Below are 25531 nucleotides of genomic sequence, written 5' to 3'. Positions count from 1 at the left end.
AGGCTCATGCCTGGGTGAGATTCTGGAGGCTTACCTTAAATCTGTTCTAATTTTATGTTTGAAAATAAAAGTATTTAGTGACTTCAGTCCCTCAACTATTATTAATACAACTTACTTGGCTCATCCTTCACTGGTTTCATTATGACACCACGGTTGAAAACATCCTATGTACAATGTACAACTCACAGCTCCCTTTGACACCCCACTTGGGCTTGTCCTCACCTAGGACACCTCACCTAGGGTTTCTCCTCCTTCTGCCTAGGATTCTGTCTCTCCTCATCCTTCCATATGTACTGCTATTCAGCCTTGAAGATGTGGCACCAATGCCACCTACTCCATGAAGCCCTCCCTGATCACCACTGCCCACCAAGTTGCTTCATCCTCTGCACTCTTACAATGTTTAAGCATCTACATTTCTATGACTTGTTCTCTAGCGTACCTCCTACCAAAATATAAATTCATCATGGAGCCCAGAATGGGCTTATCCATGGGGTAAGAGCTCAATGAATCTGAGAAAGAAGAAGCAAAGACAATGGAGGAGAGGGAGGAAGATGGAAGGTACTGCATACGTCAGGCACCCTCCTTACCTTCGTACGAGTAACTTCTTCCATCTGGCAAAAGTGTCTGGCCCCAGGGCTTGCTCCACTTGCTTCATTCTGCCCTCCTCAGGAAGAACAAAGATGGCCGTGAAGTTGCTCTGGTAAGGCATTTCCAGGATGGTGCAGGAAAGCTGGTCGTCATGCCCCACTTTATACATGCCCACATGGAACATCATGGGCACCTTCACGGTCCTGTTTCTGTCCAGAATGAAATCTTCCTCTTTTGTTTCCTTTGGGTCAAACTCATGTTGCCACCTGGCTTAAGATGGAAGAATAACAGAGTGACGTAAGTGTCCTGAGGGAGAATCCTCAGGATCCAGTTAACCATGGGGTCTCTGTCCCCACGGACTTAAAGAAGGAGTTTGGTTGCTCTGGTGTATCAGAGCGGGTGCACAGGAATCCTTGGCCTCATGCCATGCCCTGAACACCTCAGGGGACGTGAGCTTGGTCCCAGTTATCATTTATTCCAGTAAAGCCAAGACCAGGGCTGCTGACTAAGAGGGGAACTTCAGACTGCCCCAAGCCTCAAGGCTCCTGAGGCTGAGAAAGCCTGTGGATTCTGTTACAGAAGCAGACCCTGGATCACACTTAGTGGGGGCTATTTGGGTCTGAGTGAAAATTCTCATGTCTACTCCAAGTCAGCCCTGGAGAAGCCACTCTCATGTAGGACTAAGAAAACTAAACTAATAGACTGCCCTTGGGAGCATGCTGAAGTGCAGTGAACTCTTAAAACTGGGCATTTTGATTCTCTATTGTTGACCCTGAGACCTCTCTGATGGCATAAACTCAGACCTGGGTCTTTTCACTTGCTACCCTCAGAGCCTCCAATATAAGGCCCTTAGGTCCAACTCCCCAAGCTCAAATGTCTGGCTTTATTGCTCTAGAAGGAAAACCTTGGTCAAGTGTCTCAACCTCCCTGGGTTTCAGTGTCCTTGTTTGCCAGCTGGGGGTATTGATGGGAATCTCACAGGGCTGCTATGAGACTTGGTGGGGAAAGGCATCACAGCTCAGTGACTGCGGGTAGGTAAGTTTTGAGTGGATGCTAAGCATCGTCACATCACTGTTGCTATGGTTCTTGCTGTCGTATAGAGGATGTAGGGACTTTGGGAAATTCCTAATTTTCCTTTCTTCCCTGCTTTGGACAGTCTACCATGATCACTCCTGTTTTACCCCATAACCATCAATCTCTTTGTGGATTTTGGGAGAGCTGAACTTCCATATTCAGGATCATGTTGTTGACAGCCCCAACAGCCTTGCCTGGTCCTGGGGATGTTGGCTTCTCATTCTCACCTATGTTGGCCAACATTTGTGTGTGTGTGCTGTGACTGGGTGTGTATAGTGTGGTAGATGCAGCTTGAATTAGGGAATATACTTTCATCTTCTTTTTCAATACCTCACCCTCAGACTTGGGGAGTCTATAACATGTGGTGAGAAGACCAAGGCACCTACCAATGTGATCATGGTCACAGTGTGATCATCAACACGGTCACCGTCCTGGGCATCTACTTGGAGTGATGAAAAGCATAGCCATCAGGTCAAGAGAATGGATTCTACTCCTGACTTTCATTAGCTGGCTTTGTAGCTTTGAGTAAACTAATTAATCTCGCTCTGAATTTCACTTTCCTGATCTAAGAAATGGGGAAAAGGATGACACTTCAACCTCTACAACCAATGTTGTCTTAGGATAATCAGTAATCATAAAAACGCACATATGAGGCATTCATTTATCATTCATTTTCACTTTGAATCCTAATAACCACCCTATCAGCTATGTATCAAGGTACTCCTTTTTCAGACAGGAGAAGTAGGATTCAAAGAGAGCAATTACATGTGACTTCAGGGTCACAGAGCAAGTAAATGGACAACCATTGAATTTGACTCAAGTCTACATGCCAACATACCCTAAGCCTTACCTCGAAAGAAAATATAGTTGATAAGAAGCATCACAGTGCCAGGGTCTATATTCTTGACTAGGTTGTTGATTTTCCCCTGGGTTTTCTGACTGACATAGTTATTGATCTGCTTCTGAGCATTTTCTGAGTTCCGGAAGTTGGTGGGGATGGTGTCTGCCTTGTACATATTCCTGACTTCTGTCAGAAACTTCTGCTGGGGCTTTACCTTCTGGTCAATAAACAAGGCATTCCCGAGCCCCAGCCTTTGGTTCTGGTTCCTCTGATTCAGCCTGTGGATGAGGTAATGGAAGGCTTCATGGAGGTCTTTCTCAGGGATGTTCCTGAAGTTGAAGCCCTCCTTGATCTCAGCCAGGGTGGAGTCCTGGGCACCCAGAGACAGCATGGAGAAGGCCATAGAGATGCTCCAGGGGGAGAATAAGATGTTATTGTCAGGGCTGCTGAAGGACAGTTTCTTAAACAGCTTGAGTCCAAAGTCTGCGTTTCGCTTTGCAAGCTCCTGAGCTGTCCCCTTTCCCTTCTCTACTTGGCCCTGACTCACAGCTTCATCATTCTCTGGAGAGAAGTTGGACTTCAGAAGACCTTCCACAGTGAGGAAGCCAGCCAGAAGCAGGCCCAGGCCCAGCAAGGGGTTCATTTTTCTTGGAGCTTGTCCTGTTGAGTAGTAGACCCAAGGTTAGCAGAAAAGAGAACAAAAGAACTCCATTACCCCTGTCTTATCCACAAGGAAGACCAATGAAAGAAGTGATACTGTGACCAGCGTGTACTGGGCATAGCAGTTCAGAAATGCTTTGACAACCATTACAGCGTCTTTGCAATCACCGAGGAGACTAGAAATGACAACATGAATAAGAAGTCTGAGTGTAGAGGATAGCTCTTGCTTACCCCTTCCCCTGTCTTATAGTAACAGGATCTCAATTCTTTTAAAGAACTGCTTCCTTCTCTACACTGGATCACAGTAAGAATAATCCATGGTGTGGGCATCTGACCCAAGCTAAGTCATCATAGTACTCCATCCCCCTGCCACCGAGTACTTAAGGAATGAGAAGGGGACAAAAGTCGGATCAATCAGTGTCTTTCTTTGAGAATGCAAAGTCCATTTTGTTTCTGGGGTAACTGGCTTAATGTTAAAACCTGGGACCTGAATGTGAACAAGACATCCACATATAGAAGGAAAGGTGAGAGAGAGACAGAGAGAGAGAGGGAAAGACAGACGGAAGGAAAGAAAGGAGAATATGTATTTGGTGACATCTTTGAAGTTCCTGGATTGACCTTTACCTGCAGCCCACCCACTTTCATTTTTCCAATTATAAGAGCAAATGAATATCCCTTTTAGAGCTGGCTGGCTTGAGTTGGTTTATTTTTCCTTACAACCAGAGCTAAAGTTTCCTAGAGAGGAGAGGGGAGCTGTGAGCTGGTAGCAGCCAATGCTCACAGCATCACCAGCCCCAGGGATGTGCACCAGTTAGGCTCCTTTCAATTGACTGAAAGAGAGAATAAATGAAGAGCGACCCATGGACAGAGGAGCCTGGTAGGCTGCAGTCCATGGGGTCACTGGGAGTTGGACACGACTGAACGACTTCACTTTGACTTTTCACTTTCATGCATTGGAGAAGGAAATGGCAACCCACTCCAGTTTTCTTGCCTGGAGAATCCCAGGGACGGGGGAGTCTGGTGGGCTGCCATCTATGGGGTCGCACAGAGTCAGACACGACTGAAGCAACTTAGCAGCAGCAGCAGCAGCACAAGGCCTCACCTAGGAGAGCCCCATATCCTCACTTTTTTCATGCCCCCAAACCCTCTATGCCCAGGTCCTGTGGATACAGCCATCTTCACAGCAGACATGAGTCTTCAGGAAGCTTGGGACCCTGCGTCTGAAAATTCTATTAGATACTGCCTTTGCTTGCCATGATCCCTTTCTGTCTTCCGAAGGAAACTTTTTTCCAGATATCCACCCTTCCCTTGGGCAGCTCAAGTTCCTCAGGGACAGGCCCCAACCCCAGCTCTAAGGATAGCCCTGAATGGGGCAGGTAACCTCCACTCTTCTACTGCTGACCGGGGCCTGAGCCGGGCCAAATCCAGTCAGCGCACAGAGAGTTTCTCTTGTTAGTTTTTAGAGAGGGACAGAGGACTTAAGTGATCCAGTGAGGGGGTATCTCAGGGTTCTTTGCTGGAATGTCGGGGTGCTGTTTTCCTCTCTCTTCCTCTGGATGTCCTGACCAGGGAGATGTAGACCCAGGGACTACCATAGCCCTTAGTCCCATGAGGGGAATGACGCCAGGGCAAACCCAGAACATAAATAGGGTGCCTACAAGGGCTTTGCTGAGAAACTGAGGTTGGGGTCCCAGAGTAAGCTCACCTGGAGCCCACTGTACCCTAAGACTTTCCATGATGCCAGTGCGCGATATGTGGTCAGTTACCCCAAGGCGAAAGAATCCTAGCAAATGCAAGTTTTGTTTTATCTCAAATGTTGGGACTACCGGGCAGACAAGAGTCTTGACTCTGATGTGTGTGACACTGAGGAAGCGCCTTCCCCTCTCTGAGCCTGGGTGATCTTCAAATACCTTTCACTCCTAATGACTCACTGTTTAGTAAAAATTAAAGACAGTCAGTGATGAACCAGGGCTCCAGGGGCTGTCTGAAAATAGAGTATAGAAATGAAGATCAGTAAAATTCCCAGGGTTGTTTCAGATAAAGGGAAGAAAACAAGAAAATGGAAAAGATTCAGTGTCTCAGCGTAGTGGGCTGGACCGTACAAAGACTGCCTGGATTAAAAATAGAAGTTTTTCCCATCCAGAGGGGCAGGCCACATTCATATGCATTATTTTCCAATGCCTGGGAATGAAGAAGTGAAGACGTGGCTGTCAAGGATCTGAGGGAACATTCTAGCAGCAGGATGACCAGCCAGGTGGGTTGGGAGGCGGTTTGAGCAACTTGCTCTGGGAGCTGAGCACGGATCAGAGCAGGACAGGGCCAGAACTTGGAGCAGGGAAAGGAAACTGCTGGAACTCCATCCCAGAAGCACAGACGACTCACATGCATAGTTCTACAGTAATGCCCTGTCAGTGATCCCCAAAGTCGATTCCCTACTTCACTGAGTTTCAGGAATAAGATCTGACTATTGGAATAAGACCTGGAGAAGGGAATGGATACCCACTCCAGTATTCTTGCCTGGAGAATTCCATGGACAGTGGGGCCTGATGGGCTACAGTCCATGGGATTGCAAGAGTTGGACACGACTGAGGGACTAACACACACACACGGAATAGGAAGTCTGGATATTGGTCTTCTCTGGCTTATGTGTTTGTTCAGTGACTCCCCAGAAAACTTTACTTTACAGAGCCTCCACATTTTCATCTAATAAATGGGGAAGGAGTGATATCTTACCCTTCTCCCCACTGGATGCTGCTAATCAGCTCACTGTACCCACCCCTTAGGACATAGCCCACACCCTGCCAAGCCTTAGTGTCCCCTATCTCTATAACCTGTGTCACGGTGGTCCCCACAGGCCTCCAACTTAGGCTCATGGAGTGCTGACAGTCTGGCCTTCCTCCCCTGCAAGCAGCCCACTCTACCCCCAGTTCTGGGCCCTTCCATCTGTCATCACAGGCCCTAAACCGACCTGAACTTGTCAGATGGGTACCAGTCCCTGAGGCCTGAAGAGGCTACTTTTTTTATCCCATCAATTAAAATACCCGAGGGACTGGTTATTTCCCAATAAGTTGATAGGTTGTCCAAGTTGAGCAAGTCTTTGCTCATTTTTATTTTGGGGTGTGTGTATTTGGTAGTCAATCGAAATATTGGGTTGGTCAAGAAGTTTGTTTGAATTTTTCCATAACATTCTACGGAAAAACCCGAGTGAACTTTTTGGCCAACCCAATAATATAGGTAAATAAAATAAAGGAAAAGAGCAAACTGGAAACCTAACTTTGTGGACTACACAGGGGGCAGATAAATCTGTAGCAGAATTTCAGCTCATCTGTGACCATCTTGGTTTTACATTCCCTAGTAATGTGGGGAAAAAAATTTCTTCTCTTACTAGTAGTAATAGCATGGCATGGACTCAGGACTTACTTATCCTAAAGACAGATCCAAACCAAATATATTCCAGGTATAAACCTGAAGCCCTTTGGACAAGCAGTTCAGGTGCTTGAAGTCTACGTATGGGGTGGGGGTAGATTTACTCATGGAAGGGCAAGGCAGCCGGCACTGCATTTACCCGCAACACCATCCTGCCAAGCCCAGTAACTGGAATCTCCTTATCACAGCAACTCAGGGAGGGCGTGAAAGTGAAAGTGTTAGTTGCTCAGTCGTGTCTGACTCTTTGCAACCCCATGGACTGTGGCCCACCAGTCTCCTCTGTCCCTGGAATTCTTCAGGCAAGAATACTGGAGTGGATTGCCATTCCCTTCTCCAGGGGATCTTCCTGACCCAGGAACTGAACCCAGATCTCCTGCACTGTAGGCGGATTCTTTACTGTCTGAGCTACTGGAGGGCAGTGAGCTAAAATAGCACTTTTAACAATAAAAATAGTTGTAATTTTACAAAGTGCTTTCATCCTTGTTATCACCAGTAGTTTGAGGAAACAGCACTAACAAAGGGAGCACACACAGGGTACAGCAGAACTGTTCCATGCATGGTGCTTTGGAACCATTGTCTTTAAAGAGAAAAGACCTCTGCCCACCCTCCCCAGATCTCCTGTCTCCTCCCGGTCTGCTCTATTTCTCTTCACTGTGATAAAACCGAGCAACAAGGAAAAGTTTAGGCAGTATCCGTCCTCAACTCAAAGTTTAGGATGCTTGGGGCAAGCTCCCATCCCCTAAAACTCGAGCCCTAATGAGTGAGATCCACTAGCCCAAGGGCCGCACTCAGTGAGGGCGTTGTTGTTGTTCAGTCACTGAATCTCGTCCAACTCTTTGTGACCCCATGGACTTCAGCACACCAGGCTTCCCTGTCCCTCACCATCTCCCAGAGGTGGTGGGGGTCTCTGTCTTCAAAGGCTGGACACAGGCATCCTGCTCCATCCCAAGGAACCCCAGGCCCTCAGAGATCCCAGCTTTTCTCCAAGCCTTTCCAAAGTTCTCCATAGAGTGCACAAGACCTGGATAAGCTCAGAAGGGACCCTTCCTTCCTAAAGATGTGCCTTAGCATCCCAAAAGACCAGCACAAAAGCCCCACACTAGAGGAGACATCTCAGGCATGCTCTGTGGTTCAACCTGCTTTTAGGGATTGATATTGTTAAAAGAGATCACTCTGGACATATTAGAAGTTATTATTTTTAAAAGCAAGTTTAGAACTCAGTGAGACACATCCTCCTTTTCCCGTTGGAAGTGACAGAAGACCGACCCTTGCAAGAACTCTAGTGACTATGGCAACAGACTTCATTCTCCTTCCGCAGAAGAACAGGCTGAAACACAGGCCCATAATCTCATCTCTGGATTTACCCTGGAGATTTCTGCTTTCATCCTTTTAAGGACTATTTTGAGCCCTTGCTATGTATTGGGCACTAGGGCGTTTGAGCAGTCCCCAAGAAGTGGTCCATGCCAATGCTGCTGACTGAGCCCATGGTCTCCTTTGAAACCCAAGCACGGAGCTCCCTCTCTTAAGGCAGTACCAATAGCCATCCCCAAAGACTTCTCCAAATCCTCAACCACTTTCCAGCTCTTTGCCTGGCCTGTTCCTCCTACCTCATGACTTCATTCTAGGATGAGGGACTAGGTGGGTTGAATGACCATCGACTTTGGGTCACTTGTGCTATAAAGGGAAAACCAAGGCCCTGAGGGGACAAAGGGGCTATCTGAGGTCAAAACGTGCATTCTAATAAATGACCCAATCAAAAAATGGGCCAAAGAACTAAATAGACATTTCTCCAAAGAAGACATACAGATGGCTAACAAACACATGAAAAGATGCTCAACATCACTCATTATCAGAGAAATGCAAATCAAAACCACCATGAGGTACCATTTCATGCCAGTCAGAATGGCTGCGATCCAAAAGTCTACAAGTAATAAATGCTGGAGAGGGTGTGGAGAAAAGGGAACCCTGTTACACTGTTGGTGGGAATGCAAACTAGTACAGCCACTATGGAGAACAGTGTGGAGATGCCTTAAAAAACTGGAAATAGAACTGCCTTATGATCCAGCAATCCCACTGCTGGGCATACACACTGAGGAAACCAGAAGGGAAAGAGACACGTGTACGCCAATGTTCATCGCAGCACTGTTTATAATAGCCAGGACATGGAAGCAACCTAGATGTCCATCAGCAGATGAATGGATAAGAAAGCTGTGGTACATATACACAATGGAATATTACTCAGCCATTAAAAAGAATACATTTGAATCAGTTCTAATGAGGTGGATGAAACTGGAGCCTATTATACAGAGTGAAGTAAGCCAGAAAGAAAAACACCAATACAGTATACTAACACATATATATGGAATTTAGAAAGATGGTAACAATAACCCTGTGTACGAGACAGCAAAAGAGACACTGGTGTATAGAACAGACTTTTGGACTCTGTGGGAGAGGGAGAGGGTGGGATGATTTGGGAGAATGGCATTGAAATATGTATAATATCATATATGAAACGAGTCGCCAGTCCAGGTTCGATGCATGATACTGGATGCTTTGGGCTGGTGCACTGGGACGACCCAGAGGGATGGTATGGGGAGGAAGGAGGGAGGAGGGTTCAGGATGGGGAGCACATGTATGCCTGTGGTGAATTCATTTCGATATATGGCAGAACCAATACAATATTGTAAAATTTAGAAATAAAATAAAATTTAAAAAAAATTAAGTAAGGAAAATCTTAAAAAAAAAAAAATGCATTCTGATGGGTCAGAACAGGAATCTAATCTGTTAAGGCAATTCTGCAAAAATTCATGAAATGGGCTGCTTGGCCTCACTTTCTCCATGGGATAGTTGTTGTTTGTTGTTCAGTCGGTCAACTCATGTCCAACTCTTTGTGACCCCATGGTCTGTAGCGTGCCAGGCTTCCTGTCCTTCAGTCTCTCCTGGAGTTTGCTCAAACTCATGTCCATTGAGTCAGTGATACCATCCAACCATCTCATACTCTGTCACCCCCTTCTCCTCCTGCCCTCACTCTTTCCCAGCATCAGAGTGTTTTCCAATGCTGGAATAGTACATGGATGGATGCAGCCTCTGTCATTGGGAAGAGATAAAGATACACAAAAAGCTCACAGACAGGACGGGCTATGGACAGAACTACAGGGAAGACAAAGACCCAATTTGGAGGGGTCTCTTGATCTTCCTAGCCAATCCCCATCCCCACACCCTCTAGAAAAGCACAAGAGATAGACATCTGGGAAAATGATCAGGGCCTCACCTGATCAGCACTCTCTCCAAAAGAGGGGTTTCCAAGCTCTAGAACTCCTCCAGAATTTTCTTCTAGACAACCCCTCCAGGACTCGACTGTACCCTCCTTCAAGCTGAAGCAAACTTTGTGTAGAATAAACAAGAAGCGGTTGACCTTTTCAAAGAGAAGGTCTCATACTCACAGTACATTCAGAAGAAATCTACGCAGCCAGACAAATGGATCTGCTTTTCTTGCTTTATTATTTATACTTCCATAGCCTCTTGGAAAAGTAGACCATAGGCCAATAAAATTAGATGGCCTGATTGGGCAGGTGATGGAGGTTCCAAAGTAAAGGCCACACCACTTCCTCCGGGGCTTCTCATCTCAGGAGGCAGCTGCCTGATATTTAGACCACACCCACTGGGGTGTGGCTTCTCTAATGAAGTCCATTCATAACTTTTGCAACTACTATATTTCCCAATCATGCTGGCCCTGCAACCTGGGGTATTCTACAGGTAGATCATTCTGTAGTTCTGATGCTAAATATCCGACCCAAATATCACCACTGTCATCAGTGGGAGGAGGTGGAAAACAGGATTTTCTGGTCCCTAACTCCCGTTTCTTTCTTTTGATAATTTTTTCAGGCTCTTTATGGTTGGCAGTTCTATCAGCTTAGCTTACATGGAGTCCTTTGAGAGAAGAGAACTCAGAGAGAGATGAATAGACAATTCAGTATATAGTTTTGGTTAGGGAGAAACAGGAATAAAAAATTCACATGGACGTTTGTGATCATTCAAGAAAATTACAAATTGGCTTTTGATGGCATATTTATAGCTCTGAGTGATGAAACGAGGGTTGGCTTTCTGCCTCCTGGCTTTTCTGTATTTTCCAAGTTGTCCTTCGGAAACAGGTATTACTTTAGAGTTTATTCTAAGAATATTTAAGAGAAGATGGCATTTTTATCTTCCTTATCAGACGGTGGTGATGATGTCTGAAAATGTTTCAGACCCACTGATGCTGCAATGGATCCAAAGGACCGCTTTTCAAGTCTGTTTTCATTAATGAACGCTAATGAGGAGAAAAATCATTCGAATATTCCTTCCTCATTTGGAGGTGTTTCACAATGGGTTCTGTATGAGCAAAGCACCAGGAGTTGGGGACAAACAAACCACCAGGAGTTTTCCTTCCTTTGGGATACTGCTTTTGGCAGGCCTGACTCTCATCCCCAAGAATGTATAGAGCCGGTGACCCAGCAATGACTTCTAGAAGAGAGGTGACCCTGGCTCTTCCCTGAGCTTGGTTCAGCCCCAGACTCGCTCACAGACCAGGCTAATCAGGCGGTGGGGATGTGGGCGCCAGATCTCCCAGAAGCGGGAAGCTGCCACCTTGCCTCACTTGGGGAGGTGGGCCTGTCCGCTGTGACGCATCTGGGTCAGGTGAGAGGCCTCCCTGTGTGACTCTGCTCCCTGAGCCCCTAACCAAAGGACAGGCGGATGGGAAGGCAGTCCTGACACTGATGGGCGCTGACAGTCAGCCAGACAGACGCCGGCCCAGAATCCAGGTCAGGCCGGAAATAACCCTGCCTGCTAATGACAGGGTGAGGCCAGTGGGTGTCTGCCAGCCACACCTGCCAGCCGGGCCCAGACGCGCTCGGTTCCAGGGCAAACTCCCATGAGGATGCATGGGTGAGGCTGGGAGGGTCAGTACCTGGGCGAGTGGGGATGCCCACAGAGCCACCGGGGATGTCCAAGCACACACAGCTCCCAGGGGCCAGTAGGTCACAGTGGAGGGCAGCCAGGGTGGGCTGGAGGCCAGGCCAGGCACTAAATCTCAGTGAGGAGCCACCCACCCTTGCAGGAGGAAGCCATATTCAAGTCCTCCATCAGCCAAGGTAGACTTGCAGGGGTAGTGTCAGTGCAGAGCATCAGGGGGTTGGCTACGGGAGGTCCAGCCCCCATCTAGCACCACCAAGGGACCACAGCTTAGACTTGAGGCCTCCCCAGTCCCCTGTGGATAATGGGATTGGAGCCTAGTGTCCACCAATGGCTGGGAGGATAAAGATGACAGTCAAGTCTGGGGACATTGCAGAGAGCTGAGAGATGAGAGGTAATGCCCTGAGACTGGGCAGTGGCTTGAATATGTTTTTACAGCCTGGCCATGTGCAGGGGTGAGAGGGGAGCAAGGAGTTTCCATTTTATCCTTGCTCTTTGGTTCTCCCAGATGCTGGGCTTGTGAGAGGTCTCAGTTCAGTTCAGTTCTGTTGCTCAGTCATGTCCTACTCTTTGCAACTCCATGAATTGCAGCACGCCAGGCTTCCCTGTCCATCACCAACTCTCAGAGTTCACCCAAACTCTTCTCCATCGAGTCAGTGATGCCATCAAGCCATCTCATCCTCTGTCGTCCCCTTCTCCTTCTGCCCCCAATCCCTCCCAGCATCAGAGTCTTTTCCAATGAGTCAACTCTTTGCATGAGGTGGCCAAAGTACTGGAGTTTCAGCTTTAGCATCATTTCTTCCAAAGAACACCCAGGACTCATCTCCTTTAGGATGGACTGGTTGGATCTCCTTGCAGTCCAAGGGACTCTCAAGAGTCTTCTCCAACACCACAGTTCAAAAGCATCAATTCTTCGGCGCTCAGCTTTCTTCACAGTCCAACTCTCACATCCATCCATGACCACTGGAAAAACCATAGCTTTGACTAGACGGACCTTTGTTGGCAAAGTAATGTCTCTGCTTTTGAATATGCTATCTAGGTTGGTCATAACTTTCCTTCCAAGGAGTAAGCGTCTTTTAATTTCATGGCTGCACTCACCATCTGCAGTGATTTTGGAGCCCCCAAAAATAAAGTCAGCCACTGTTTCCCCATCTATTTCCCATGAAGTAATGGGACCAGATGGTATGATCTTAGTTTTCTGAATGTTGAGCTTTAAGCCAACTTTTTCACTCTCCTCTTTCACTTTCATCAAGAGGCTTTTTAGTTCCTCTTCACTTTCTGCCATAAGGGTGGTGTCATCTGTGTCACGCGAGTGTATGTTCCTCGGTTCTTTGTCTCGTCACAACAAAGATTTGGAGTGACGGACATTAAAGCCCTCGGCGCATCACAGCTCTCGGGTCTTGGACAAACCGTACTACAGCTCTTAGGCAAATCAGTGTTACAGCTCCATTTTATTTAGAAGATAGCAGGAGAGAGAGAGAGAAAGAAAAGAGCGCATGCACGCGGGAGAGAGAGTCCGTGAGAAAGAGCTTTGGCTCCTCCTTTTATATGTTTTTTTTCCTCCACCTGGGCCTGCCCTATGCAAATTGGGCTTAGCCAGGAGTGCTGTTTGTTCTGCCTGAAGTCTTCACTCTTGTCCTTGGACCTTCCTTTGACCTTCCTTGTCTTTTAGCCACCGCCATTTTGGACTCCTTTTCCCTAGTCTACCTACCTAACAATCTGCATATCTGAGGTTATTGATATTCTCCTGGCAATCCTGATTCCAGTTTGTGCTTCTTCCAGCCCAGCGTTTCTCATGATGTACTCTGCATAGAAGTTAAATAAGCAGGGTGACAATATACAGCCTTGACATACTCCTTTTCCTATTTGGAACCAGTCTGTTGTTCCATGTCCAGTTCTAACTGTTGCTTCCTGACCTGCATACAGGTTTCTCAAGAGGCAGGTCAGGTGGTCTGGTATTCCCATCTCTTTCAGAATTTTCCACAGTTTGTTGTGATCCACACAGTCAAAGGCTTTTGCATAGTTAATAAATCAGAACTAGATGTTTTTTCTGGAATTCTCTTGCTTTTTCGATGATCCAGCGGATATTGGCAATTTGATCTCTGGTTCCTCTGCCTTTCCTAAAACCAGCTTGAACATCTGGAAGTTCACAGTTCACATACTGCTGAAGCCTGGCTGAGAGGTCTAGGAACATATTAATGACTATGCCAGGCCCTGACTCCAAGAGTCCGAGTCTGGTGGGAACACACAAGAGTCCAGAGATACAGACAAGCTTGGTAAAGACTGAGGTAGAGGTAGCTGTGGGAGGTGAGAGCGGATGAGAGGCACCTGATTCCTCTTGAAGTGCTTGGGTTGGTTTCATAGATGGGGCAGTCTTGAACTGGGTCCTGAAGGATGAGTAGGAGTCCTCTAAGTGAAGACTGAGAGCAAGGGTAGCACAACAAAGGTCTTGCAGCCTGGAAAAAGTGAGTGGATGATCTAGAAAAAAATGACTCTTCTATTTCCTTTTCTCCAAAAATGGGGATATCCTATATCTAAAGTAGTTGTCTCAGGTCTGGGAGCATGATAGAATCATCTGGAAGCTTTAAGAATATTCATTCCCTGAATATCCCTTCTGAGCTTCTGATTTAGTTGGTTTGGGGAAAAGCCAGTGAGAGGCCGCTTTTAAGAACCTCTCCTGGGGGCTGTAATAAACATCCAAGTTTGAGATTCTCTACTCTAAAGCAAGTAATTCCTGCCTGATGATCGTGGGAAGATTCTGGGACATCTCTGAAAATGCTGAGCTTTCTTACATGACCAGCTATCAGTCATGGCTATAAAGCTATAGCAATTAAGACAGTGAAGTATTGGCACAGATGTACTACTTAACAAATGGAGTAGACTAGAGAATCCAGGTCAGACACGCCTAAAAAGAGTTACCTGCTATGCGGCAAAGAGACCACTGCAATTCAGTGGGAAAGAAAGATCCTTTCAATGAACAGTGCTGGAAGGTCTGAATATTCACATGGCAGAAAAAGAACTTTGACCTCCTCTCACTCCACATACAAAACTAATTTAAGAAATAATAGACCCAAATGTGAAAGATACTAGAATGAAACATATTAACTGCTGATAGTCAATGTTATTTTTACCTTAAGAACTACAACTATTGGACTTCCTTAGTGGCCCAGTGGTTAAGGATATGTGTTTCCACTGCAAGGGGTGCAGGTTCGATCCCTGGATGAGAAACTAAGATCCTGCATGCCACACTGTGTGGCAAAAAACAAACAAAAAGCCCCACAACAATTGTCAACACAGTCTTCTAGAAGAAGGTGTGGTAGAATATCTTCATGATCTTGAGATAGCAAAGACTTCTTAAATGGCACACAAAACATATGAGCCATAAAAAAGTGATGAATTGACCTTCATGAACATTAGGAATCTCTGTTCACCAAAGGTCACCTAAGAGCATGCAAAGGCAAGACAGTGACTAGGGGATGGTACTTACAAGATGTCTGTCTGATAAAGGACTGATACTATCCGAGTCTTAAACATTTCTACAAATCAATAAGGAAAAGACAATAACTTAGAAGCAAAGGCAAAGGCTTGAACAGATACTTCATCAAAGAGGATATCCAAATTACCAAGAGGCATCTGAAAAAAGGCTGAATAGCATCAGTCATCAGGAATGCACAAAAAAACCCTACGAAAACCAAAACCAACCAAATAAAATGACAACGACCTACAGCAAGATACCACTACCCACCTACCAGAATTGCTGAAATTACTAGGACTGACAACTCCCTGGTGCAGAAAAGTGGAATGCTCTTTCAAGGGTGGTGGGTAACACGCATTTCTTATTGTATAACAATATTACACCTGCCAATTTGATTTTGGCAGTGTGTGCCCATGCATACACAAATGCACACACATAAACTTAATTCTTACAAGCCCATGAGGGATGGACTGCTGTCCCCCACTATGTGTGCGTGAGTGCTAAATCACCAGTCTTGTGTGACTCTTTGCGACCCTATGGACTGTAGCCCGCCAGGCTCCTCTGTCCATGGGATTCTCCAGACAACAATAGTGGAGTGGATTTCCATGCCCTTCTCCAGGGGATCTTCCCGACCCAGGGATCAAACCCACGTCTCTTATGTCTCCTGCATTGGCAGGCAGGTTCTTTACCACTAGCGCCACCTGGGAACCCCTCACTCCCACTCTAAGGATTAGAAAATTGAAGTTATCTCAAGCCAGATAGAGAACAATCCCTGGAATAGCATATCATTATTAAGTAGATGTATGTCCTCTTGAGAATATTTTGATATAAAAGAAAGAAAAAAATTAAATGTAGAGGCCATTTAGTGAAAAAGTTTGGGAGAAATTGAGGAAAAACTAGGACTCTCTCTACAACTCCACATTGCCATCAAGTGCTGAATCCTTGGCAACACTTTGCAGCTTTTCTGTCAAATTTTCCCATCACCCTGGGCTTGGGGACAGAGAGAAGAGACAGGCAGATGTGAGCAGGCTAGGAGGAGGGAAGCAGGGACAAAGGATGAGGGAGGAGATATATGGGCTCCAGGCTCAGTGGCTGGTATTCGTCCCCTGAGGACAGACACTTCAAGATCAAGATAATGTTAGCAGCAGAGCACAGTTGAGCCCCACATGGATCAAAAGTTAAGGAAGCTACACACTTCTCATTCTTGCAGTCAAGGTCAAGGAAACCTCACAGACTTCACATGCACAGGAAGGTTCCTCAGGGGTCAGCAAAGGGAGAGGGCACTAGCCCATAATATGTCCTGCCAACCTCCCAGAGATCCCCATGCTTGATTCTGTCTTGAATAAAAGATGCCATTCACATCTGGAAGGACCCTGAGTCAGACCAGGTATGGACATGGAGTCAGACAAAGCAATATGACTGGCCAGAGGGGACCCGGAAAACTGCCCCCTTATAAACGATTTAAATCACCCCAAAAGCACGTGGCTCCCTCTGGGCCTGCCCATGTGTCTTCCCCACAAGTACTTTACTCTTAATAAACGTTCTATCAGCTTAACAAATTCCCATCTGTTTGCTGGAACTCTTTCTCCAAAGAAGAGAAGAGCCTGCTTCTAGCGTCTCATCCCTACTAGGCCAGCAGTTAGGATTCGTACCTGTACCACTGTGGCCGGAGTTCGAGTCCCAGTTAAGGAAGTAAGATCTGGCTTTAAGATGCCGCACACTGCAGCCACTGCAGATCTAGGACAGGCAGAGACTCAGGTGGGGTGGGATCACTGTTACCTGCACCCATCACAGGTACACAGTGAATGAAGCCAAGGCCTCTAAGAAAAACCCAGCACCATCTGTCTCCCCATCGACTCCTCAGCCCCAATCTCAGGGATGTACTGTCACACTCAGGTGTAGCTCAGCTCCTGAAGTCATGGAGACCTGGGTTCTAACCCTGGTCAGTCCATTAACTGGACTAATGGTGGCCCGTTAGCTGGGCCACCTTGCCCAGGTCCCCTCATCTCTCTCTGCCTCACTCCTGCCATCTGTTCAGTGGGATCACAGAAGCACCTGCTTTGCCAACTCCACCAAGACGTTAGCTATCAAATGCAATGGGCAATGTGAAGGTGGCAATTTGGTAATAATTATAATAATAGCAGTAAAAAATAATGATAATAGTAGTAGTGATAATGGACATGAGGAACAGCTGATTCTGCTCTTCCCGGTCACACACTGCTCATCATTTTAATCCTCTGGCACTAGAGAGAGTGAGTTGTTGTTCAGTCTCTCAATCTTATGACTCTTTGTGACCTATGGACTGTAGCACGCCAGGCTTCTCGGTCCTTCACTATCTCCCGGAGTTTGCCTAAACTCATGTCCATTGAGTCTGCGATGTCACCCAACCATCTCATCCTCCGCTCCTTCTCCTCTTGCCCTCAATCTTTCCCAGCATCAGGATCTTTTCTGATGAGTCAGCTCTTAACACCAGGTGGCCAAAGTATTTAGAGTGCAGGGGGCTTAATGCTGCTGGAGGCCCAGGGGCAGGACCATTCTTCCCCCAATCGAATGGAAAAATGTTGTAATTAATAGATCAGGTAGCAAGAATAGTTTCAAGGAAGGCTGAGGTTGGTAGGTAACTTAGCACAGGAAAAGCTGGCCCTTTTTGAGTAACTTCTGGGTGTTTTATGTACTACAATGCAGTCAAGGATGGGAAGCACTCATTTCTGAGTTTTTAGGAATCAAGGAAAACAGAATGGCTCTCTACCTTAGACTAAGGAAAGGACCAAGTCACAGAGCTGGGGAAGTCGCTCTGTATGGGTGAAGAAGTGATGAGGAAACCCCCAAGACTATATATCCATTCTCCAGCAATGCTCTACAAATCCCTCCTAGGGTCCAGGACCAGCCACAAGCCATGAGTGCAGGAATGAGGGGTGACGGAGCTCTGGAAGCCATCATCAAGGGCTCACCCTGCAGATGGAAGGAAGCTCAGGCACATCAAGAAAGTGCTTGTGTGGGGGGTGGAGGGTGGGGGTGGTGGAGATTCCTTTCATTCATCTATGTTTTCAGCACTCCTTCCAAGATGAAAAAAAGCAGTGGTTTGAAAGCCATGCATGGCCTAGTAAGCAGATGCACTTTATTTATTTGCTCTCAGATGGCACCACCAGTTTCCTGAACAGAGATTATCCTTTTGCAGAGGGCTGGCTCTACAGTCCAGAATAAAATGAAGGGCAATTGCTTTTGGTGAGAGAATATATTGATTGAGACTTACTCATCACTTTAGTTCAGTCACTCAGTCGTGTCGGACTCTTTGTGACCCCATGGACTGCAGCACATGCCTCCCTGTCCATCACCAACTCCTGGAGTTCACCCAAACTCATGTGCAGTGAGTCGGTGATGCCATCCAGCCATGTCATCCTCTGTCGTCCCCTTCTCCTGCCTTCAATCTTTCCCAGCATCAGGGTCTTTTCAAATGAGTCAGTTCTTCACATTAGGTGGCCAAATTATTGGAGTTTCAGCTTCAGCATCAGTCTTTCCAATGAATATTCAGGACTGATTTCCTTTAGGATGGACTAGACGGATCTCTTTGCAGTCCAAGGGGCTCTCAAGAGTTTTCTCCAACACTACAGTTCAAAGGCATCAATTCTTCAGCACTCAGCTTTCTTTATAGTCCAACTCTCACATCTATACATGACTACTAGAAAAACCATAGCTTTGAGTAGATGGGCTTTGTTGGCAAAGTAACGTCTGCTTTTTAATAAGCTGTCTAGGTTGGTCATAACTTTTCTTCTAAGGAACAAGCGTCTTCTAATTTCACGTGCATTGGACATTTTTGAAGGAGGTCACCATTATCTTCATTATCTCCACCATAGTTTGGCCTCAGGTCAAATAACAGGGAGGGAACACAGCCCCACCCTTCAACAGAAAATTGGATTAAAGATTTACTGAGCATGGCCCTCTAGTCAAGGCTATGGTTTTTTCCTGTGGCCATGTGTGGATGTAAGAGTTGGACTGTGAAGAAGGTTGCGTGCCGAAGAATTGATGCTTTTGAACTGTGGTGTTGGAGAAGACTCTTGAGAGTCCCTTGGACTGCAAGGAGATCCAACCAGTTTATTCTGAAGGAGATCAGCCCTGGGATTTCTCTGGAAGGAATGATGCTAAAGCTGAAACTCCAGTACTTTGGCCACCTCATGCGAAGAGTTGACTCATTGGAAAAGACTCTGATGCTGGGAGGGATTGTGGGCAGGAGGAGAAGGGGACAACAGAGGATGAGATGGCTGGATGGCATCACTGACTCGATGGACGTGAGTCTGAGTGAACTCCGGAGTTGGTGATGGACAGGGAGGCCTGGCGTGCTGCGATTCATGGGGTCACAAAGAGTCAGACACGACTGAGTGACTGAACTGAACTGAGCATGGCCCCTCCCATCAGAACAAGACCCAGTTTCCCCCTCAGTCAGTCTCTCCCATCAGGAAGCTTCCATAAGCCTCTAATCCTTCTCCATCAGAGGGCAGACAGAATGAAAACCACAATCACAGAAAACTAACCGATCTGATCACATGGACTACAGCCTTGTCTAACTCAATGAAACTATGTGAGCCATGCTGTGTAGGGCCACCCAAGATCAACAGGTCATGGTGGAGAGTTCTGACAAAACGCAGTCCACTGGAAAAGGGAATGGCAAACCACTTCAGTGTTCTTTCCTTGAGAACCCCATGAACAGTATGAAAAGACCATATCATACTAAGATGTAAATAACTGATACCATTAATGGAGACAAGGAAAGATTCCCCCCCCGCCCAGTGGAAAAGATCAGATAACAAGGACATGGAGTGGGGGAGGGGGGGTGGGTGGCGGTCAGAAGACTCAACCTGGAGTTAGACAATCTGGGTCCAGGCTCCGTATCTGCCACTGTCCAGCTTCACAACCTCCTGAAGTTACTCCATCTCTTAGGATCTTGATTTCCTCACCCATAGAACTGGGGAAATGCTTGAGAAATCCACTGGGAGGATTCAGCGAGCAAGAGCCTTTGATCAGCACAGTATAAAGCACCTGCACCTCTGGATAAGCTGTTCCATGACTTCAGAATTTTGCAAGGGTCCCTCAAGACAAGACCAGTTGCTTTTCATACCCTTCCCTTCTGGGATGAATGAAAACAGACATACTGTGTGCCCAGCTGGAAATCTGCAGTGTAAGGACTAAAACCTACACTTCACACAACTGCCAACACCCTCCAGGCATGTTTCCAAACACGGGAAAAAACCTGACCTGTCAGCTCCTCTGTGTGACTTCCAAGGCCAGAAATGATTTTCTGTCTCAAATGACCAGCTAAGTCATTCTGGATGTTTCCTGCCGGTCACAGCCTGAGAAGGGATGTGGGTCTGAAAAGGGTCAGACTCCTTGTACTCCATGAATCTCACCATATTTTTGTGCCTAAACTTGTTCACCTATAAAATGGGCCTCCCTCCCTCCCCACCATTGAGATAACCCATGCTAAGCCTTTGTGCTGTGCCTGGCATGTGGAGGCACTCTGCGGAGCTGGTTTCACTGCTTGATCATTATCATTATTATATATCATTTAAAGTATTATTTTATGGTGACACTGGTCATGGAGATGGAACCCAGAAGGCAGAGCATCTCCACAGATATGCCCACAGCTCCTTGACACACCCACTGCACCTCCCGGTCACAGCTGTCTCCGGCCTGGCACACCCTGGCCGCCTCGGGCTGGGCAGGATATGTGTGCCACAGATGTACTTGTGGGGCTGGATGCTGGCAGCGGGAGGCAGGCGCTCTCAGGCAGCCCCTGGCGGCTTTGACTCACCTCTCAGGTACAGCTGGCAGAGTTGGGGAGCAATGGTCGAAGCTCAACACTGGGTCAGGGTGTGGGAGAAACTGGGCAGAGCTGGGGCAGGACAGGGACCTGGGTAGGTCCTCGGAGGTGGCTCTGAAGCCTGAGTTGGGCATGGTCACTGACCCTGGGGTGGGGATTGGGGTGAGATGAGATTTGGGCCCACATGGGTGTTGGGGAGGAGGCTGGCAGGTGGGCCACATGTCCTCTGGACCAGTGCATCTGATCTCAGGGACTTGATCAGGGCCAAGGTAGGTACTTAGGGGGCCCACAGGAATACTGGGCCAAGGGGCTTCAGAGGTGGTGCCAGCTGGTGGCTAGAGACAGGCAGGGGGTGGAGCTTCGAGTCCATGGTCATTTGAGCAAGTCCATGGTCATTTGACGGAGAAGGCAATGGCACCCCACTCCAGTACTCTTGCCTGGAAAATCCATGGACAGAGGAGCCTGGCAGGTTGCAGTCCATGGGGTTGCTAAGCGTCAGACACGACTGACTTTACTTTCACTTTTCACTTTCATGCATTGGAGAAGGAAATGGCAACCCACTCCAGTGTTCTTGCCTGGAGAATCCCAGGGACGGGGAAGCCTGGTGGGCTGCCATCTATGGGGTCGCACAGAGTCGGACACGACTGAAGCGACTTAGCAGCAGCAGCATGGTCATTTGAATCAGAGCTTCAGTAGCCAGGAGTTTGGGGGATGGAGTACAGGTGAAAGGAGGTGGGAATGAGCAGGAGGATGAGAGGGTGGGGGTCAGGAAGGGAGAAGAAGCAATAAATCAAGACCTGGAAGATGGCTCTCCAGAGGTCTTCTAAGCCATTGAGACAGTTCTCTTCCATGTTCTTACTCTAGCGGAGGGGCAGTGGTTGGGGGTGGAGAGGTGGGTGGTTCTGACCTTGCGATTCTCTCTCTTTGCTCTGGTCTCTGCTCCATCTCCCGGAGTCTGAAGCACATCTCCCTGGCTTATTTCATTCATAGCCTTCAGCACTTCTGAAATGGTCTTTTTTTCACCTGCTTGCCTACTTCTGCATTGCTGGCCTTCCAGCATTTGGATACCAGCTCATTGAGTACAGAACTTGGCACTGACCACAGCTGCACCCCCAGCTCCTGGGATAGACTAGGTGTGTGCTCAGGGAAGTCTTTCCAGGTGGTGCTAGTGGTAAAGAACCCACCTGCCAATTGCTAATGCAGGTTAGATGTAAGAGACATGGGTTTGATCCCTGGGTTGGGAAGATCCCCTGAAGGAGGGCATGGCAACCCACTTCAGCATTCTTGTCTGGAGAATCCCGTGGACAGAGGAGCCTGGCAGGGGATGCGGAGATGCCAAGGGAAGAGCCACTGATGGGGACACTGCTTCATGATGACAGGGCTCCCTGGCAGGTGAAGCCCAGCAGTGACTGGCACCCACGCTACCCTTTAGAGAGTGTTGGCTGCCATTTGACCTCTACCTTCCAAACCTCCAGGACACTTCCCTTGTGATCAACCCTCACTTGGAACCCACACAGGAAAGGAAATTCTGGGAGTGTGATCCTTTCTGAACTCAGCTGACACACCTGGCTGGAACTGTTTCTCCCAATATCTTCCCTGGTGTGTATTTTCCAGTTTCTGCACGAGAGATTGCCTTAATTCTCCCTGGTCCAAATCCCTCATCCCAGGACCCAAATCCTCCCTGCCTGCTTCAAGGGTCCTTTTGTTCTTGTTGTTCAGTTGCTAAGTGGTGTCTGACTCTTTGTGACCCCATGGACTGCAGCATGCCAAGCTTCCCTGTCCTTCACCATCTCCCAGAGTTTGCTCAGACTCATGTCTGTTGAGTCCGTGATGCCATCCAACCATCTCATCCTCTGTGGTCCCCGTCAAGGGCCCAGCCCTGAGCCAAAAACCTCTGGACAAGAGGTTAGGGCAGGACAGGTGATAGGATGGCAGTGCCTGCAGGCACCTGAGCTGGGGCGATTTCCTGAAGAAGGACAGGAAGGATGAAACTCTATGCCACCTCAGTTATTACACACACATACACACTCACACACCTTAGTAGGATAATGTGGGGGAAGAAACAGCAGTAAGAGAAGGGCAGCCAGTCTGCTGACTACAAATGTCAATGCCGTTGCCCTTTAGGGAGCATAACCCATAGTCCTCTGGGTCCTAGTAGCCAAGGACCAGAGGAGGAAAGGAACTTGACTGCACGTAGCACCCCCGGTCTCTGTGTGTACACGTGTGCACCAGCTCCTCCCTCCCTCAACCGTGACCTCGGAGCATGGGGACAATGGCCAACACCACTCAGCACCCTTGGCAGGACCTGCCACAGCACAAAACACAAGGGGGAGTCCAGGTGGGCTTGGGGGCTCATTCTGAGCACCAGTGTCTCATTATTTGCCATCTGTCTCCTCAAAGCCAACAGGGCAGCTTTTACAGGTTTCTTTTCTCCAGGAAGGCACCACCCAGGTTTCTGGTTAGATCCTTCTTCAGCATTTCTTCATTTCATTCATTTGCAAACATGCATTTGGTACCAAGTGTGTGCTGGGCGCTGGGACACAGAAATGGGCTGAAGCTGACATTGGCCACATCCTTGCAAAGCTGCAAGTGGCATCAGGGAGAGAGACCCTGGTCACCACGACCAGCACTGGCCCAGGGCGTCTGCCTATGTGGAATGCCCGCTTACCTGGGTGTTGATTGCTTTCTTTTTTCATGTTGGGTTGATATTTCCCTTCCCTCCCGAGCACTGGAAGTTTTGCCTTGTTTCTCCCCTGGGTATAAGTGATGGCCCAGACTTCAGATGATGACTCAGCAGACTGGGCTCGACTCGGGCGTGGAGCGGGCTCAGTTTCAGACAAAGGTTAACAGGTTTCCAACCTTCTGTCCTTGCAGATGCCAGCCAGCCATCAGCCAGGAGGCAGGTGAGGTTTGTCTGCCCAGGGGATGTGGGGCCGTCCTCAATATCCAGGGAGGGGCTCTCATCTTGTGACACACCAAGTCTCTCAGAGGTGGCTAAGGCTGAATCGTAGCGCTGGGATGTGTGGAAATGAAACCCGTGAAGATTTCTAAACCTCAGGAGCCCCTGGCTGGGAGGAGCCAATGTGAGTCCATGCTCAGCAAACTCCCTGGGGAGCCCCAGGCATTTCCCCACCCTGGCAGGAGGAGGAGTGGGGGAAGAAAGGAAAAATATTGGAAAGAGAAGACTGTCCTTGCATTTAAGCATGGGTGCAAAGAAGGCACTCTGAAATCACCGTCGACAGCAAGTACATCAAATTACATGTTGAAAACATCCCACAGGGCATGACTCACCTGACGGCCTGGTGTCAAGTTCCAGCCTCATGGCTTCATCCTCGTGCGGCAGACAGCGCTTTGAAAGGAAAAGAGCGCATTTGGCTGTCAGACCAGCCTGGCCATAGCCCTTCTCAGCTGATGCGTCTTGACTGGACAGTCAGCCTCTCAGCTCCATGTTCATCTGAAATGAACTTCCTACTCCCACACAGGGCTGTCATGAGGAGCAACTGTGGGAATGTCAAGTTTAGGGCTTGGAAGTGATTTTTATCCGTAACTATAAAACAGATAATCCATCACAACATCCGAGGTTTATTATTGATGAGATCATTGAAACACATTTTGTGGCTTTATTTATTGCTCTATCCTTAGGCTCTGCACATAAAGGACACTCAATAAATAACTGCTGAATAAAGAACAAATGAATGAATGTGATTTTCTCATTAAAATTCTCTTGCCTATGAAAGAAAATCCAAGCTTTTAAAGTTGCAACAGAGAAGAAATGCTGTGTTAAAACATCCGCACCTACCACTCCCCACCCCTTCAATCCACCAGCTGGTTCAGCTTCTTTTCCCTTCACCATTCTCTAGAGGGGCCAAATCCTTAGCTTCTCCCTCCTCAACAACCCCATCCTGTCTTCACACATCTGGGCCTTGGCTGGCGGTACCTGCCTCATGCCCACTTGGGAGATTCTTACTCATCTTCAAAATTCAGTTTAGACATCACTTCTTCCAGGAGACCTTTTCTGAACTCCCCTCCTCTCTGCTCTCAACACCATGCTTCCCTGCACTGGGTCCACCATCCTGTGGCTGGTTCTGCCAGATCTCAGTGTAGAAAAGTTACTGTTGTCAAGTCTGTCTCCCCACTGAGGACAGGAGAACTTCTCTGTCCTCTCTTCCTTTCTTCCTTCCTTTTATTCATCCTTCTTCCCTTCCTCTCTTCCTTTATCTTCCCTTTCTCATTTTCATTAAACTATCCAGGCATTTTCTCCATATCTGGCATCAGGAATACAGTAGCTCATAAGGCACCAGAGACTTGGTCTTCATGTAGCTTGTATTATGGTGATGGTGGAGGTGATGGAGGTGGTGGAGGTGATGGTGGTGGTGATGGTGTTGGTGGTAATGGTGGTGATGACTGAGGAGGTGGTGGAGGTGGTGATGGTGGAGGTGGAGATGGCAGTGGTGATGATGGTGTTGGTGGTAATGGTGGTGATGACTGAGGAGGTGGTGGAGGTGATGGTGGTGATGATGGTGTTGGTGGTGGTAATGGTGGTGATGACTGAGGAGGTGGTGGAGGTGATGGTAGTGATGATGGTGTTGGTGGTAATGATGGTGATGACTGAGGAGGTGGTGGAGGTGGTGATGGTGGAGGTGGAGATGGCAGTGGTGATGGAGGTGACAGTGGTGATGATGGTGTTGGTGGTAATGGT

At 47.7% G+C, this 25531-nt stretch overlaps 1 protein-coding gene across 3 annotated transcripts in view; it reads right to left on the bottom strand.

The window, feature by feature from the left end:
* Nucleotides 1-24244, bottom strand: part of LOC102415968 (serpin A12) — a 30654-nt gene extending 6410 nt beyond the window's left edge. Inside the window, exons 1-3 of one of the 3 annotated variants that reach the window (XM_044932969.2) lie at nucleotides 24124-24244; nucleotides 2513-3163; nucleotides 588-858 (exon numbers count right to left, since the gene is read on the bottom strand). In XM_044932969.2, coding sequence (XP_044788904.1) covers nucleotides 588-858; nucleotides 2513-3163; nucleotides 24124-24154 — 953 coding nt within the window. In that variant the 5' untranslated portion in view covers nucleotides 24155-24244. Of the gene's footprint in view, nucleotides 1-587; nucleotides 859-2512; nucleotides 3164-9860; nucleotides 10219-24123 lie in introns of those variants that run through there. The other 2 variants (XM_044932970.2, XM_006049525.4) reach the window with 2 other exon arrangements.
* Between the last annotated feature and the right edge of the window lie 1287 nt (nucleotides 24245-25531).

This window comes from Bubalus bubalis, chromosome 20, assembly GCF_019923935.1.
Source record: "Bubalus bubalis isolate 160015118507 breed Murrah chromosome 20, NDDB_SH_1, whole genome shotgun sequence".
Taxonomy (NCBI): Eukaryota; Metazoa; Chordata; class Mammalia; order Artiodactyla; family Bovidae; genus Bubalus; species Bubalus bubalis.
This window is presented reverse-complemented; position numbering and strand designations above follow the sequence as displayed.